This window comes from Lissotriton vulgaris, chromosome 3_2 (genome assembly GCF_964263255.1).
Source record: "Lissotriton vulgaris chromosome 3_2, aLisVul1.2, whole genome shotgun sequence".
NCBI classification, from domain to species: domain Eukaryota; kingdom Metazoa; phylum Chordata; class Amphibia; order Caudata; family Salamandridae; genus Lissotriton; species Lissotriton vulgaris.
The window spans coordinates 85824418-85840583 of NC_141690.1; the positions used below are offsets into that span (position 1 = coordinate 85824418).

Consider the following 16166-nt stretch of genomic DNA (forward strand, 5'->3'; position numbering starts at 1 on the left):
TTGAAACTTTGTGTGGAACTGCTTCAAAACAGAATTTTAACATATGCTATAAAGAGACACTATTTCTGTTTCCATTGAGAAGACCTCTTTGCAGGACATTACCCATCTGCTACAAATTGCATGTGTACTGAAGCTTGATGAAATATTAGTATCATTGCATGCAGGAACACTATTTGTTGCAACATGATGGAAGACAACTACCTTTTTGCCAGTCCTTTAGGCAAGATAACTTTCAGCATGTATGTAACTCAGTCATCTCAGATGATCTCAGATGAGAACCGCTTAATGTATAGAGCTATCAACAAATATTTAAATTTGATAAAGAACAGCACAGATTCCTGATAATTAACATGGGATAATATTGCCTAATGGATGGCACCTACTTTTTCATTCTCAGGAGGAATAAAAGATGCTTTGGGAATAAGTCACTCACGCCCAAATCAGGTGAGTTAACCCACTAAGTACAAAATTCTGAGACCTGTAAATGTGTGCAGCCTCGTCCTGATGAGCAGTCTGAAAATATACCTTTGGTCACCAGTCAGGCAGGAGCATCTTTTTGAAGATGGAATGAAAAATACTTTGTGGGCTCACTGTCATTAATCGTTTTGGTGGTCTTGACGGAATGGTTCCGTGTATGAGCACCAGTGCTCCGGTGCTCATGACGAACCATTCCGTCATGAGTACAGGGGCACTAAATCCCTCTGCTGCAGTCAGCAGAGGGTTTTCCCTTTTTTTGGGCCTCGACAGGTTGGGGAAGAGCTTTCAAAACCTCCTGAGGCCGTTTTGCATTTCCAATTCAATGACAAACGTGTGCATGGCACGCTGACTTCATTGCATTGAAAATAAAACTGAAACTTGTTTCGAAGCTTATGGAGCTATCCCAGCCCCCTTGCACCAAAACACTTGGGAGAGGTATTGATGGAAAGTGAGGTTCCATTTTTATCGGAAGACTTTGGGGAATGCGGATGGGTGAAATTTTGTGGATCCACGCAGATTCCAGAATTATCCATCACAGAAACGTGAGGAAAATGTGGGGTTTGTTTAACAAAGTTTGAGGTTTACAAGGGATTCTGGGTAACAGAACTTGGTGAGAGCCACACAAGTCACCCCATCCTGGAATCCCCTGGGTGTCTACTTTTCAAAAATGTATAGATTTGCTAGGTTTCCCTAGGTACCAGCAGAGCTAGGGTTCAAATCTACAGCTAGGCACTTTGCAAAAATAGGGTCAGTTTTCACTGTAAAAATGTGGAGTGTCCACGTTATGTTTTGGGCCGTTTCCTGTCACAGTCTTTAGGACTACCCTACAAGTGAGGTAACATTTTTATCGGGAGACTTAGGAAAACACAGAATTGTGGTGCAACTGTTATTACCTATTGAATGTGAATGCATTTCTGCCTTCCAAATGTAAGACAATGTGTAAAAAAAGAAGTCACTTTGAAAAATGTCCTATTTTTCACATGCTAGTATGGGTACCCACAATTTCGGAGATGTGTAAATAGCTACTGTTTATAAACTCTATACTTTGTTCCCATTTCGGAAATAGGTAGGTGTCTTTCATACCGATTTTTCAGTTTTTATTTTCCCAAATGAATTGCTATATACCCAGTACACAATATAAAAACTCTGCAAGACACTGCTCAGTTATTGGCTCTGGGTTACTCTGGTTCAAGTCCTATATATCCCCACAAACAAAAGGGTCCAGCATATGTAACGGTATATTGCTTTCAAATATCTGTCCTACTTGGAAGAAGTTACAGGTAAAAACGTTGGCACAAATGGCTGTTTTTTTCAACTCATTTTCAATTTTTCCTATTTTTAGCTATTAGTTTCTATAAAAATAAAAACCTTGAAGGATCTACACAAATGACCCCTTGCTGAATCCAGAATTTTGAATAATTTTCTGGAATGTATAGCTTACCAGGATCCATTATTGCTTTTATACCCATTTCTACCATTAACTGGAAGGAGGTTGAAAACACAAAAAATAGCAATAATAAGCTATGTCCCAGTGAAATGCCAAAACTGTATAAAAATGTTGGTTTTATGGCATAAGTATGTCAGTAAGAGGGGTAGAGAGGAGCAAGGATCTAGATAAAGCATGCAGAACACACACAGTGTTTGTAAAAGTTGCCCTCAGTCACACACAAAATTGTGTGTGACATGCTTCATCATCGGGTCTGTTTACAATATACCCTGGCGTATCCACGCACAGGGTGGAGCATAGGGATGGGGGTAACATAAAACAGTGCAAACAAACAAAAACGTTCATAAGCAGAAGGTGAGAACAAACCTGATGGGAAAATGTGATAAGGACAAGTGCAGTGGAAGTGATGTTAAAACTGCCTCATGGTTACTCTATCCATTATCCTTGCTCCTCCCTACCCCTCGTAGTGTGCTAAGGTTATTATTAGAGGGTTGAGGTAGTGGAGTAGAATACCCTCTCCCCCTTATTTTTGTGTAAGATAAGTATGTCAGTCTCTGAAAGCTGGGAAGATGGTGATTTCAGCAGCACAAACCTGTTGTTGATGCCATTTGCAGGGCAAAAACCAGACACTTGCTTCTGCAGCACCTTTTTCCCATTCCCCGGCCCATAAAAACTATTCACTGTATTTTGGCAAATGTCTGGGTCTCCTCCAGGGGAATCACTAAACGCTGGGTACCTTTAAAAGCGTCATGATGTTGGAAGAAAAGGAAACAAATTTGGCATGGATACCTTATGTGGTCAAAATGTTACAGGGGGCTAGGCGTGAACCACCCCAAATAGCCAAAAGAAGGCTTAGCACGGGGGGGAGGCCTAGCAGCGAAGGGGTTAACATTGGAAAAAGGGCTGTCACCTTGCAATAGCTCTGCAAAAAATTTATTCTAAAGTTCTCCAAATTGAAATCTGTAAAACTATTTTTAGTTGTCAAATCACTCTATCTCATTTTTAAAGATTTCTGTCAGTAGACTATAAAAAGAGTAAAATCCACTAAATCATGTTGTAAATATATCAGGCTTCACCAGTATATTCAAAATGCAAAATGTATCACTCTATTTACTAATATCGCCTCTAAGAATAGCAATAGCCCATTGTTTGCACTGCTAAGCCCACCTCCATAGGTTGATCTGTTATCCCCCTCTCAGAAGTTCGAGTCTAGTTACGCCCCTGTCTATGACTTCAAAGTGACTACTGTCTGTTAACCTGCAATAATTCATTGCAATGAATCCTATTGAAAATATGTTTGCCAAATCCTCACTAGATTGCAGAAAATTCTTTGGGCCAGTCAAAGAAAACAGAGCTGTATCCTCTTTACCAAGAAGCAGCTAAAACAGACACTTCAGTAGCAGAGAAACACATAAGCGTCATGCAGGTTACTGCAAACAATTTCATATATTCACTCATTCATTCTTGGGTTAATGAAAAAAGCAACACATTAACAGGAGCAATACACCTTCATTGCTTGCATCAGCCTTTTACAAAAGAAAGGTAAATGCTCAAGACAATCTAAAGCACTAAAAAGTTATATAAGGAGCTCTGGCGAAAAGACTAGAATCTTGAAAGAAAAGTTATAATTTAAAAGCCATGCTGCAGAGCAGGCTGAATTAAGTGTTCCAGACTGTAGCAATAACCTTGAATTAAAGCTGCTGCCTTCTATTTTTAAGAAACAATTACCTTTCTGGTTGATGAAACCTGTCGTCCCATCAGGTAACAGACGTGACCAGGAAAGGGAGAAGCGATAATGAGTCAATCCAAGCTGTTTGATACATTTCAGGTCCTCTTCCCACAGAGTGTAGCTGCCACAAGCCACGTCGCCAGTCTGGTCCTTGTAAACACGTCCACCTCCCTGATGGGTAAAGGTGTCCCAGACACTGGGACCTTTTCCATCTGCAGCCCAGCCTCCTGATTAAAAGGAAAACAGAGTTGCCATTATACTCTGCATTAAAATATCGCCAAAGGTCTCAGGATATTCCATGCACCTTTTTTATTTATAGACAGCAATAAATTGACTTTATATTAGGGACAGATATTCTATGTGCTTTTCGATTATGTACTTAAGTTTGACTGGTTTATTATTTAGAGATTTCGCATCAGAGATTAGGGCAGCCATTGAGTTCATTATTGTCACAAGCATAAGTTAAATGGGTAAGTTTTGATAGGGCTCAAATCGGGGCGGGTTGGTGTCCTTCCAATACTGTCAGATAGGGGACGCCGCTTCCTATTAGTGCAATGCTGAGATAGCTTGGAGGTATCCACAGTTCTTCTCTAGACAACCAATGTGGCAGAAACAAGACAATATATTATTGATGACTTGCCGAATAATTGTATACGTGAATAATACATTTGGAAGAGACACAACTTTAAACTTTTTAGGTACAAATTGTCCTAATAAATGTAAACTTTAAAAATCTGCAATAATAAAAAGGCACAAATATATGATGTTGATAACCAACAATACAGTTTCTTTCTCATATGTTAGCGCATTGAATTGTTAGCTCACAAACGTATGACATTTATTTACGCTTTGAACCTGCATCTAGGGCCTGCTCAATCCAATCTAGTGGTTCTTAACCTTTTCACTTCTGGGGACTCACGCTACTACAGGAGTCCGGGTATCCCAGCCCAAGCAATTTCCAAGATTTGAACTTCAAAACGATAAAAATGCAGAAACAATATTAGATTGAACAATTACATATACTATACATTTTTTGTTTAATTCACAAACAAATATAACAAGAATTTTTGTTTTAATGGGAAGGTTGAAGCTTTTGTGCATTTGGGTTTACTTCTAAAAAATGAAGCAAAATGCTGACCTCTATCATACCACTTAGTCTTTTTTTGCTCCTTGTCAGAACTCCTTTCAGAGGGTCAGAGGGAACACATACTGTGACCAACTGAGGTGATTGAAGTCTTTTACTCCTGCTGTCTAGTGGCCTGATCTACAAAGGACCATGAGCAACTGAGACAAGTACCCCTTCTGCACTTGACTCGCATTGGTAGCTGTGGATGGAAAGTCAAAAACTCCTTCACGGGGGAAGTTTATTTACAGGTTAGTGAACACAACTCTTAACTCAAAGTGCACACAGTGCGGCCATTAAATCAATATCCAGTGAAATGCTTGTTTTTATAAGAAAAAGTATTGTATCTCTTACTCGACACATGCAAAGGAATACCGACATTCGTCAGAAACAAAGCAATGCCCTTGAGGTGGGGGCTTTAGTGGTTGTCAGTCAAATCCCTGTCCCACCTTCTTCCTTGTAACATGGTCGGAATTATTCCCTATTCACTGGTGGCTGCATTAAGGAAATGCTCACTAGCAGGTGGTGCTCAAGAGTTCCTTGAGGACTCTTTAGGTCTATGGTACCACAGCACCATCAGAAGAGAGTACCCCGGGGGTCCACAGGCCCTTTTAAAGTCATACTCGCTTCTGCATCACAAAACATTCAGCGCTGCATTTAGGGCCCTGACTGGGTGCACTCCCAAAACTGAATCCCGTTCAGAGAAATTGCACTGGACAAGGTACATGCAGCAGCCCAGATGAAAGCTGATTTCTACCAGAGATCGAAGAAGCTCCCAGCTCGCAAAGAGGCCGTAAGGCAATCTTCCACACATGGGGGGGGGGGGGGGGGGTGGACGAGTGGGAAATGTGATCTTCCAGCTCCTGACCAGAGGCTAGTGAAGGTGTGCTGTCTTCTGTGGCATCCTTGACAGTCCTCGAGGGTCAGTCATGGGCAGTTCTCGATGTCCAGGATCAACCCGCTGATCGCAGCCTCAGTCTTTTCCCAGGCAACGGTCCAAACTTCCGGGCAACATTGGTATCTGCAGTCCTTCCTGGCATACGAGGTTGCAGAGATCGCTTAATGTTCATGTGTAGACTGCTCACACCATGGCGGCCCCTCCTGGCACACAGGGCCATCATTAAGACGGTCACAAGCTTTAGCATGCTTGTAGCAATCCCTTTAACAGTGGCTCCCTCTCCCATACAGGGTCACCGCAACGAAGCAGTAAGGACTTGTCACTTCCCACACAGCACTCAATGAATGGCTCAATCCATGGTGGCCCTCTCCTGGCATACAGTGGTTACCAAATCAGTTCTGCAGAGGGCTACGGCCCGATCGATGCAAAGCCACTTCCTCATATCTTCCTCATGGACTCCTATTTATATGCCTTCCCACTGCACCTCGCTTCCTCCAATGCTCTCCTTTTCCTCACAGGGCACACTGGCCTTGGCAAGCAGGCGGTTGCTGTGGCACCAGGACAGGTGGTCTTGGTTTCCCTAAGTAATGTTCCCTCACTCAGCAGGGAGACTAGCAGCCCTTGGACCCCAGTCCTGCTCACAGACGGAAGTCTTGCAGTGCTTCCTCTTCTTACACAGTCCGTCTGGCTGCTTGGCAGATTACCAAATTTGGGGTCTCAAACTCCCCTTCTTACATTCCCTTTACAGACACCAAATGTGATTTAGAGTCTGAGACCTTGAAATGTTATGTTGGTTTCTGCCAGTTTCCTTTCTCTTCTTTCCTCTTGAAAGGTTGTCTGGCACTGCAGGAAAGACTCTGAAGCTGATTGTCGCACAACCGAGGTTGTGGGAGTACCCAGAATACAAATCTGGATGTCAGCCACAGTGATATGTGCATCAAAAGGTTAATCTGGGCTCCAAGCCTTACTCCTTATGATTTTGTTATTAGGACCATCTCCTTACCAGGATAGATCACAAGGAAAAGGTCTGGACACTTCACTAAATCAAAGATCAACCTTTTGAAGTGTAAAGGAGGAGCATATTTCTCCCTTCCTCCAGTGTGTGTCCCACCCAGCTCACAGGAATGTAGCAATGCACAAACATTTCTGGGGCAATTCAGGGAACCCAGTGTCCTTCATGTAATGTACCATTGCAGGCACACTTTTGCTCAGTGTGCATACACTTTGCAAAGCTAAGGAGTTAGGCCCTGGGACATGGAGTGGGCTCGACCTTATTAATCAGAGAAATACGAAAAGTGCCCACACCAAACTTATTTTCAAACAATCAACTTAAGAATCAAACCAAAAAATCCTTTTAGTTTGTTCGGGTACTTTTATTTATACCCTTTGGCTTTCGTGCAGTTTCTCCTTATACGCAGGAGCTGCCCATATGGAAGGTTAGCTTTTAAGTTCCTGGGATGTGCACTTTTGTGGTGTAAGATGGTGTTTTTGTCAGTACTTTCCTTGTACAAAGATGATTTAAGTTGTCCCACTACACATGTTAATTCTAAATCCAAAAATGGCATCCTGGTTTGGCTATACTCAATAGAAAATTTTATATCTTGATGTCTGGCATTGAGCCGTTCATGGAATGCTAGTAACTCAGTATCTGAGTCATACAGGTTTTAATTAAGTATCTCGAGACACTGGACATCGAGTTCCATCACCACTAAGGTTCAGGAAGGGATATTCAACATTTTAATGACATCACACATTATACATAGTAAAACTGTATAATGGAAATGAATACAGTAGGCGTAACAAGTGAAAAGAGAGAAGATAAGAACACATGTGCGCAAAAGAAGGCGTGTACAGGGGCGTACACGGAGGTGTGTGCAGGAAACGTCACAGAAGTGTCATAGGTGGGTGGATACATAGAGAGATTCTGCAGGGTCAGCAGAAACCTTTGTCCTGGATGTGTGCACAACTAAGAATGACGTGTAACTGGGGAGAGCTGGGGGGCTTGACTTTAGCACTAGTAGAGGAGTCTAGTGTCTGGGGTGTCAGAACAACCCGCACCTATAACATATCTGATATCTTATGTTTGGAGGAAGTGTTGTCTGAAGTAAAAGGTCTCTCGGGCAGAGGCCGTTCAATACTGAATGCTAGTGCGTGCATATAGTTCTTCATGCAATGCGCGGGGGCCATGGGTCTACCATGGTAACGGGTGCAGTAAATTACGTGCAAAGAGACAGGAAAGCTGGGCCCTTTGCTCTGCAGGCTGGAATATGTTTACCTATTTCACTGAACTGGAATGTGTTTTTGCGGAGGCTGAGCAGATAACTTGTAGGCAAAATACCGTCTTGGCAGGCAGGCCAGGCCGAGCCGAGCACCGCTCGCCTGAGCAGGAAGTAAGGTAAAGGTCAGGGATGCATAACTAAACTGTAGCTTTCAGAGGCAGAAGAGACTCGGAGCCTCAATTAAGGGCCTGGCTCGGCTGAGCCAGGAAAACGTGAAGAACATGTGCTTTGCGATATTTTAAAAGTGTACCATGTAAAGACGTTGGCACCATAGGCCTAAAAGCCAAATTAACGTGGTTTTCTTGGAGAACTGAATAACCGACATGTTAACGTTGGACGCAAACACATATGCGTCTTCATGGCAGGCACGGGAAGGGAATTATACAACATACATGGAACATGGGTGCATGGATGGGGTGCGAGTGGGGGACACATTGGCTTCCTAAAAAATTCTATTTCCTCATTCCCTCCTTGGCCCCTACTGCGCCCTTCAGGATATATCTATTTTCATGAGACCATCTATCTGTTCATATAACATCATTTGCTCATCTTTCTTCATTCGGGAACGGGAACGTGGACTTGGACGGGGAATACATGACGTGGCGCACAAGCCGCAAATCGCTGGCCCACATTGCAGACAGAGACAACAACTGAATACTATGAGCAGTATTATTCCTAGGAATGACAGTACTTTCCATCCCCAGGCGGATATCACATTCCAGAGCCAACCGGACCATGTCCAGGTGCCTGGATTCTGGTGCATCTGATGAGCTATTTCATGAAGCCTTGTTATGGCTTTGTATACTGACGGTGCGTTATTAGGAATAAACACACAACAACTAGATCCGATCACTCTACAAGCCCCGCCCCTATCGGCCAGGATGACGTCAAGGACAAGGCGGTTTTGAAGAACAACAAGTCTCATAGCAGACTGTTCTTCGGTCAAGTTACCTAAGGCAAAGGTAGTTTCGTTCACTACTGCCTCAAGAGTCCTGGTTAGCCTACTTATTATTTTACTGTTCTGTACCGGGCCTATGAACCAGAAATATCCTTTAATGTAATCCTTATATTGATCCCATGCTGACTCGGAGTAATCGATAACCGGAGGAAGGTCTCTCTTGTGTCTTACATGAGTGAGTTGGGAATTCCGATGATAATCATGTGGGGCTAGAAAAACAGGTGGTAATAGGAACGCAATATAACACGTTCCATCCCAATCTAAGGGCAGACGTACATAAGCTGTCTGACCACAAATAAAATAGGAATGGCGGGAAGCTTTGAAAGTAGACTTTCCTTTATCACCGAATTCGACCACAGTATTACAATCACTGTGTCCTAGATGTACTGAACCATTCTTTCTAACGCATAATTCGCCTGTTACTGGTAAAACTGTTATAAACGGCAAATCCGAATTAGTCTCGGATTGAACGTTCAGAATCATGAGATTGAGGGTAAAATTTCCTAATCCATAAACTTCATTTTCTAGATCGGTCCCTGTCCTTTGGGGAAGACCGTCCTTGTCTGGTAAACATGCTTTATTCATAACCGTATTCAGATTTCCCCATATCCAATTGCCTTGGGAAACTTTGGACTCACTGTCTAAAGAGGACATTAAAGTAAACCATGCACCGCACAAACCATTATGTGTAAACGGGTAAGGATAGAGGGGCAGAGCTCCCTTGTATTTCTGATAGGGAGGGAGTCGGCCACATACCCAGCAATTTGTGGCATTGCTGGTTTGATGTGAATGGTGTAACATACGGATAAAAGTGTTGTTGCGCAGTGCTAAACGATAGGACAGTTCATGAGGGGGCAGGTCACTGAAAGTATGCTCGATGGTGTCATTAGAAGAAGAATGTACATGTGAACCAAGAGGAAAGAAAATATGTAACGTCCAGCTTATACATATGATCGTAATACTCAGAAAAAACATAAAAAGTAATGTTATGATACATCTGCTTCGCAGATCTTTACAGTATTTCATTTTCTTGACTTTCTGTCTATCTCTCTGACTATTGGGGTCTATCTCATACATGTCAGAAACCTGTTTAACCGCTTCACCCGAGGGGGACTTAAACAATTAAACGCTGTCTGACTTACTAGACCTCAACTCTAATTTATACTCCTGCTGCGGAGTTTTCTCTAACAGGGGGAGTTTAGAGTCCGTGTCGGAAACGGGGCAGTCCTTGGGAAAAGTTTCTGGTTTCAGTCCATGAAAGCGTTTTATGTGGCTGGAATGGATCCAGCCTTTCCGTCCTTCGATCTTCACGGCGGTCCTCGTGGTCATCAACACCAGTTTCGGTTCCTTCCACCTGGGCTCCAGAGGGCTTGAACGGTCAAAGTTGCGGATATGTATGTATTCTCCAGGAACGATTTCATGCGGTTTCACTTGGGTGTTGTCCGGGAAGGCAGCCGCGACCTGTGAACGACATGATAGTAGTGCAGACATCAAGGAAGCCAGGTAATCTGTCAGCATATTACAGTTAACATCAGTAATTTTACGCGGCATAGGCGTCCCCCACATATTCGGTGGTCTGCCAAAGACCACTTCGTACAGGGATAGCCCTGTTCTGGAATGAGCTACCATTCGCATGTAAAAGAGGGCAACCGGCAAGGCTACCATCCATTCTACACCTTTTTCTGCACAGACTTTCGCTAAACGTGTTTTCAGGGTCTGATTATGTCTCTCAACGAGACCTGCTGCTTCGGGGTGTCGTACACAGTGAAATTTCCACTGGTATCCTAACAGGAGTGATACCTGTTTCATGAGCTCGGACGAGAATGGCTGTCCATTATCTGAGTATACGACACGAGGCAAGCCGTATCGCGGAAAGAATTCACGAACCAGCTGCTTGGCAGTGGTTACAGCAGTGTAATCTGGGGCTGGGTAAGCTTCTGTCCATCGGGAAAGGGCACATACGACTACGAGGACATACTTGAATCCTCGGCATCTGTCCATCTGGATATAATCCATCTGGAGGACTTCAAAAGGATGATCAGGAGGATGAAATCCACCTTGTTCCACGGGAATGCCTTTGCCTGGATTGAACTGACAACAGATCATGCAGGTACGCACTTTCTGTTTCGCTGCTGCTCGTAAATGCTTGTTGAACCAAATATTCTGAATACTGTCTAACATGGCTTTTTCTCCTAAGTGTGCTGGACTATGTGCTGTATTAATGATAACTTGAACCATAGAGTCGGGGAGAAACCATGTGGCTTTTCCCTTCGTCATCCATCCCTGATCTGTCTGGACCCCTCCTTGTTCAGTCCATTTCTTTATTTCGTCCGGAGTAGCATGTGTCTGTATGTCGAGTACATCTTGTGTGGGATCCCTGACTGTCATGCAATGTGTCAGTGGCGTTACTTCAGTCTTTGTCATGTCAGTCGATAGGTCTGTTTGAGTCTGAGCTGTAAGTTTAGCTGTTCGATCTGCCAGGTCGTTACCCTAGGAAATTGTGTCTGTAACCTTAGTATGTGCTTTGCACTTCATGATGGCTATGGCTGTAGGCAAATGTATTGCTTCTAACAGAGCTTGAATGAGGGGACCATGCCGGATCTTGGCTCCGTGGGATGTCAAAAAACCTCTCTCTTGCCAGAGAACGCCGAAGTCGTGTACGACTCCGAATGCATACTGTGAATCTGTGTATATGTTTACTTTCAGGTTCTTGGCTCGTATACAGGCTTGGGTCAGAGCGATGAGCTCTGCTGCTTGAGCAGACAGTGTGTCAATACGATGTGTTTCTATGACTTCAGTCTCAGTGGTCACTGCATATGCGGCCACTAACTCTCCTGTGCTTGTTCTCATACATGAACCATCCACATAAAGTGTCAGGTCCGGGTCGGGTAAGGCAATGTCTGTCAAGTCTTGTCTTGGTTTCGTAATTGTGTCAATGACTTCCACACAGTCATGTGGTGTAGGGTCTGTTGTGCTTGAGGGTAACAATGTAGCAGGGTTTAATGTATTGCAAAGTCTGATCTCGATGTGTGGCTGAAACAGTGTCAATTCATATCCTGTCAGTCGTGCTATGGTCAAGTGCTGAGTCTGTGTCCTGTTTAGGAGAACTTCCACGGAATGTGGAACCTGTACTGTCAAGGGATGTCCTAACACTATTGAGTCGCTTTGTCTGATTGCTAGAGCTGTTGCTGCAACTGATTTTAGGCACGCAGGCAGAGCCTGGGCTACTGGATCCAAGGTACTAGAAAAATAAGCACAAGGCTTGTGTTTTCCTGCTTGATCTTGTGTCAGAACAGATAATGCTGTGCCATCGCGTTCAGTAACAAAAAGTGTAAAAGGTTTGCTGTAACATGGTGTCGCTAAAACAGGTGCTTGACATAGGGCTTTCTTTAGTTCGTCAAAAGCTTGTGTATGTTCCTGAGTCCAAGGGAGGACAGTCGAAGTCGCTGCCTCCTGTGTTGTTAACTGTATGAGTGGTTTTGCTAGATATGCATACTGAGGAATCCATTGTCTGCAGTAAGAAGTGAGGCCAATGAAGGCCCGTACTTCCTTTTGTGTCTTGGGCTGTGGAAGATGTGCAATTAACTGGATACGGTCAGGTGTCAACTGTCTACCCCTCTTGGACAGCAAGTGTCCAAGGTATACCACTTGCTGGGCACAGAATTGTAGCTTCGAAGGGGACACCTTGTGCCCCTTTTCGGCCAAGAAATATAAGACAGTCAGTGATGCATGTTCGCAGTCACGTTCGGTCCGTGCTGTAATTAACAGATCATCAACATATTGGAGTAGGGCAGTGTCAGTAGGCATGTGAATACTGTCTAGTTGTCGTTTCAATGCTTGGCTGTAGATACTAGGGCTTTCTGTGAATCCTTGAGGACCACGTGCAAATTTGAAGCTTCGGCCATTTAAACAGAAACCGAAAAGATATTGGCTCTCTGGGTGAATGGGGACACTAAAGAAGGCGTTCTTGAGATCGATTACAGTAAAGAACACCGCTTCTGAGTCAATAGCAGTTAATAGTGACGAAATATCGGGGACCACAGGGTACTGCGGTATTATGCATTTATTTAATTCTCGAAGATCAATCACCAATCTGTAGACCGGTGGTGCATTTGGGTCAGTTCGTTTAAGAATCGGAATGATAGGGGAATTACATACATTGGAGTCAGTTTCTACAACCACTCCTTGTGCAATAAGCTCGTCAACAATTTTCAGTAAAGCTACTACAGCATCAGGTGGTAACTTATATTTTCGGATTCGGGGTAGTACAACTCCTTGTTTGAGAGTAACACGGTATGGTGTAATGTGCATACAACCTACATCAGTTGGACCTTGCGCCCATAAATGCTGTGGAACATTCTGGAGTCTTGGATCGAAATCTCTCAAAACATAATGACCTTTAAAATCACGTAAAAACAATCTCACTCCTTCCGGAGAACAACAAATCACTGCACCTAATGCTTTCAACGTTTTAATACCAAGCAAATTTTCAGGGCATGATTTCGTAAGTAACAAGTCTGTAGTACGGGATAACGGACCAACTTCTAGGGGAACTGGTTTTGACACTTCATTAACAATAGGCTTTCCTGAAAATCCCAGGGAAACATTCTGTGAGCCTGAGAGGGGTGCCCCTGGAACCTCGTCATGACTGATGGTAGTTCTGCTCGCCCCTGTGTCAATCAAAAATTTTCTGTCTTTCCCTAATACCTGACTATGTACATAGGGACCCTCTTGATCTACAGGAACCTCAATAAGGGGCAAGCCAACCTCCCTCTCTAGGCTGTTTCATGAGTACTGCTGATAATCTGGGTAGTCTGACTGTGCATACTGGTACATTTGTTGAGTGACATGTTGTGTAGTAGCAATAGGTTGAGGCTGGGGTACAGCTACTGTCTGTTGTGGATTCTGTGGAGGTTGCGTGTTCTGCGGAATACTTTGTGGAACAGGTTCTTGTCTAGGTGGACGCGGTCTTTCTTTCGTTTTGCCTGTAGCTATATTATGTCTCAGAACGGCACATTCATTTATATAGTGACCTGGCTGTTTACAGTAGTTGCAGTTCCCTTTAACAGGAGCTGCAGGATGACTGGACGATGTCGTACCCCTCTTCTGACCGTCAGCTGGGACAGACTGAGCAACTAGTACTTTCATTTTCGTGTCTTTAATACGTCTCTGTTCGTGTTCGTGTTCTTCTCTAATTCGGTTTTGATGGTACTGTAAAATTTGTAACATTTGTGAAGGGGTATTAGCTTGCCAGGTGCTCTCTACCTTTAGTACTCTATTTTTAACTTGTGGTAAGGAATTCTCTACTAATTTGGTCACAAAAAGATGTGGGTATGATTCACTACTTGTCTTCAGACCGCTATTAATAATAAAACATTTCTCGAATCTGGAATAAAAATCGCTAGTGTCTTCATCTTGTTTCTGTTTGCAGGCTGAGATTGCATCCCAGTCTTCCTTTTTAGTTGTCAATAACCTCGGCAAGACCTGTACTAATAATCCTGGTAATGCTTTGGCTTTGTCCCCAAGACCAGTACCAGGGACTCGCGTATTTTCTTCGTCTTCTAATTCTGTCCAAACAATCTTTTTATCTCCCACCTCCCATTCTTTTTCTTTAAGTTTTTCGTAAATGCCAGCAGGCAACAGAACTTTCAACATTTTAAGGATATCGGGATAAGTATACTCCCCCATGTGGAGCATGTCTTTAAATTCACGGTGAAACCCTGTTGGATCTTTATCGTGACAGGGTACTAATTTTTTCATTTCTAATAATTCCATCTTCGTTAAAGGTGTGTATACGAATACTCGTTCAAGCGTATCATCTGCCCTGCGGACTGGATGAACTTCTCGTAAAGGATTCTGTCTATGTAAAATGTTTTTCGTACTGGGGGTGGAACGGGAACAAAATGTGGAGTCAGGAAAGTTCTGTACTTGTGTCGCTGTTCTAGAATGACATTAATTAAATCGGTACCTAGGCCTCTCCATCTACCTAGGAGTAACTCGTCCAATATATTATATACGGGGCCTGGATCAGAATGTTGACTTTCATACAATGTAATCAGGTGTTGAATCATGTACATACCAGCTAATCGCTGTTCGTCTGGGGAAAGGTTCAAAAATGTTTGCGCTACTGAATCATCTTTATATACGTTAGTATTGCCAGCCCATTGTACTGCTGACCGGGCTAGTTCTTGTTCATGCATGGAACTAAGTTCACTGTAACCTATTCGTTGTTTTAGTACTTTATCAGTGGCTTGGAATAGATGCTCAAGAGAACATTGTTCTGGTATGGGAGAAAGAAAACGTTTCTTGCTTTCTAAGTGTATGGGTTTGTCAAAGGGCCTTGCCCTACCTACGTACGCTATTTTATCCGGGTTATCGGGATTTTCAATTGGTACATCATCATCTTCTGAAACTACATCATCAACTTCTCCATCGGCCTCTCTCTCTACTCTTTCCCTTTCGTGTATGTCTATAATTACCTTACGAATCTTTCGGTACATGGCTTCTATACAAGCCTGTCTACTATGCTTGCCATCGGCTATGTTGTCACTCCATTTAGTCAGAACTCTCATCTCTTCTTTATTATAACCGGGCTGGTCTCGTTACCTTATTAAACAATTTATCAGAAACTGTAAGATCATATTTTGAGTCTCCAGCTTTCTGTGTGCCATGGCTTCCTGAATACTGTCTGGTCTCTCCCCTGTTCTGATAAAATGGTATATGTTATCTAAATGTTCTTGCATATCTGGAAAAATAGTCAAGTAGTTTGTAACCCGTCGTAAACGTATTGAATATAGGATCATCTGGTCTTCGCCAGGTACTGCATCATATCTACAATCAGTAAGGTACTATTTAAGGGCTGCGTACGTAGTTACTTTTGGTGTGCGTTGTAATGCTGCTTCTCTGAGTGTGGTTCGTTTTACTTGAGGCGGGGTGATAGGGAGACCTCCAGCTGCTCCTCCTGGAGTGTGATCGTCAACTAATACTGGTTGTGCTGTCGGTGGTAGTAATGGAGCTGGTAAAGTAGGTGTAGTAACAGTAGGTTGGCCTTGACTATTTTTCCAGATATGTAAGAACATTTAGATAACATATACCATTTTATCAGAACAGGGGAGAGACCAGACAGTATTCAGGAAGCCATGGCACACAGAAAGGTGGAGACTCGAAATATGATCTTACAGTTTCTGATAAATTGTTTAATAAGGGAACGAGACCAGCCCGGTTATAATAAAGAAGAGGTGAGAGTTCTGACTAA

General features: G+C 43.2%; 1 protein-coding gene across 5 annotated transcripts in view; it reads right to left on the reverse strand.

Annotated features, from left to right (window-relative positions):
- Positions 1–16166, reverse strand: part of LOC147725355 (cytosolic beta-glucosidase-like) — a 564555-nt gene that overhangs the window by 280735 nt on the left and 267654 nt on the right. For all 5 annotated transcript variants that reach the window (XM_086964029.1, XM_086964028.1, XM_086964030.1 and 2 more), the window contains one exon: positions 3653–3880. In XM_086964029.1, the coding sequence (XP_086820155.1) occupies positions 3653–3880 (228 nt within the window). The remainder of the gene's footprint in view (positions 1–3652; positions 3881–16166) is intronic.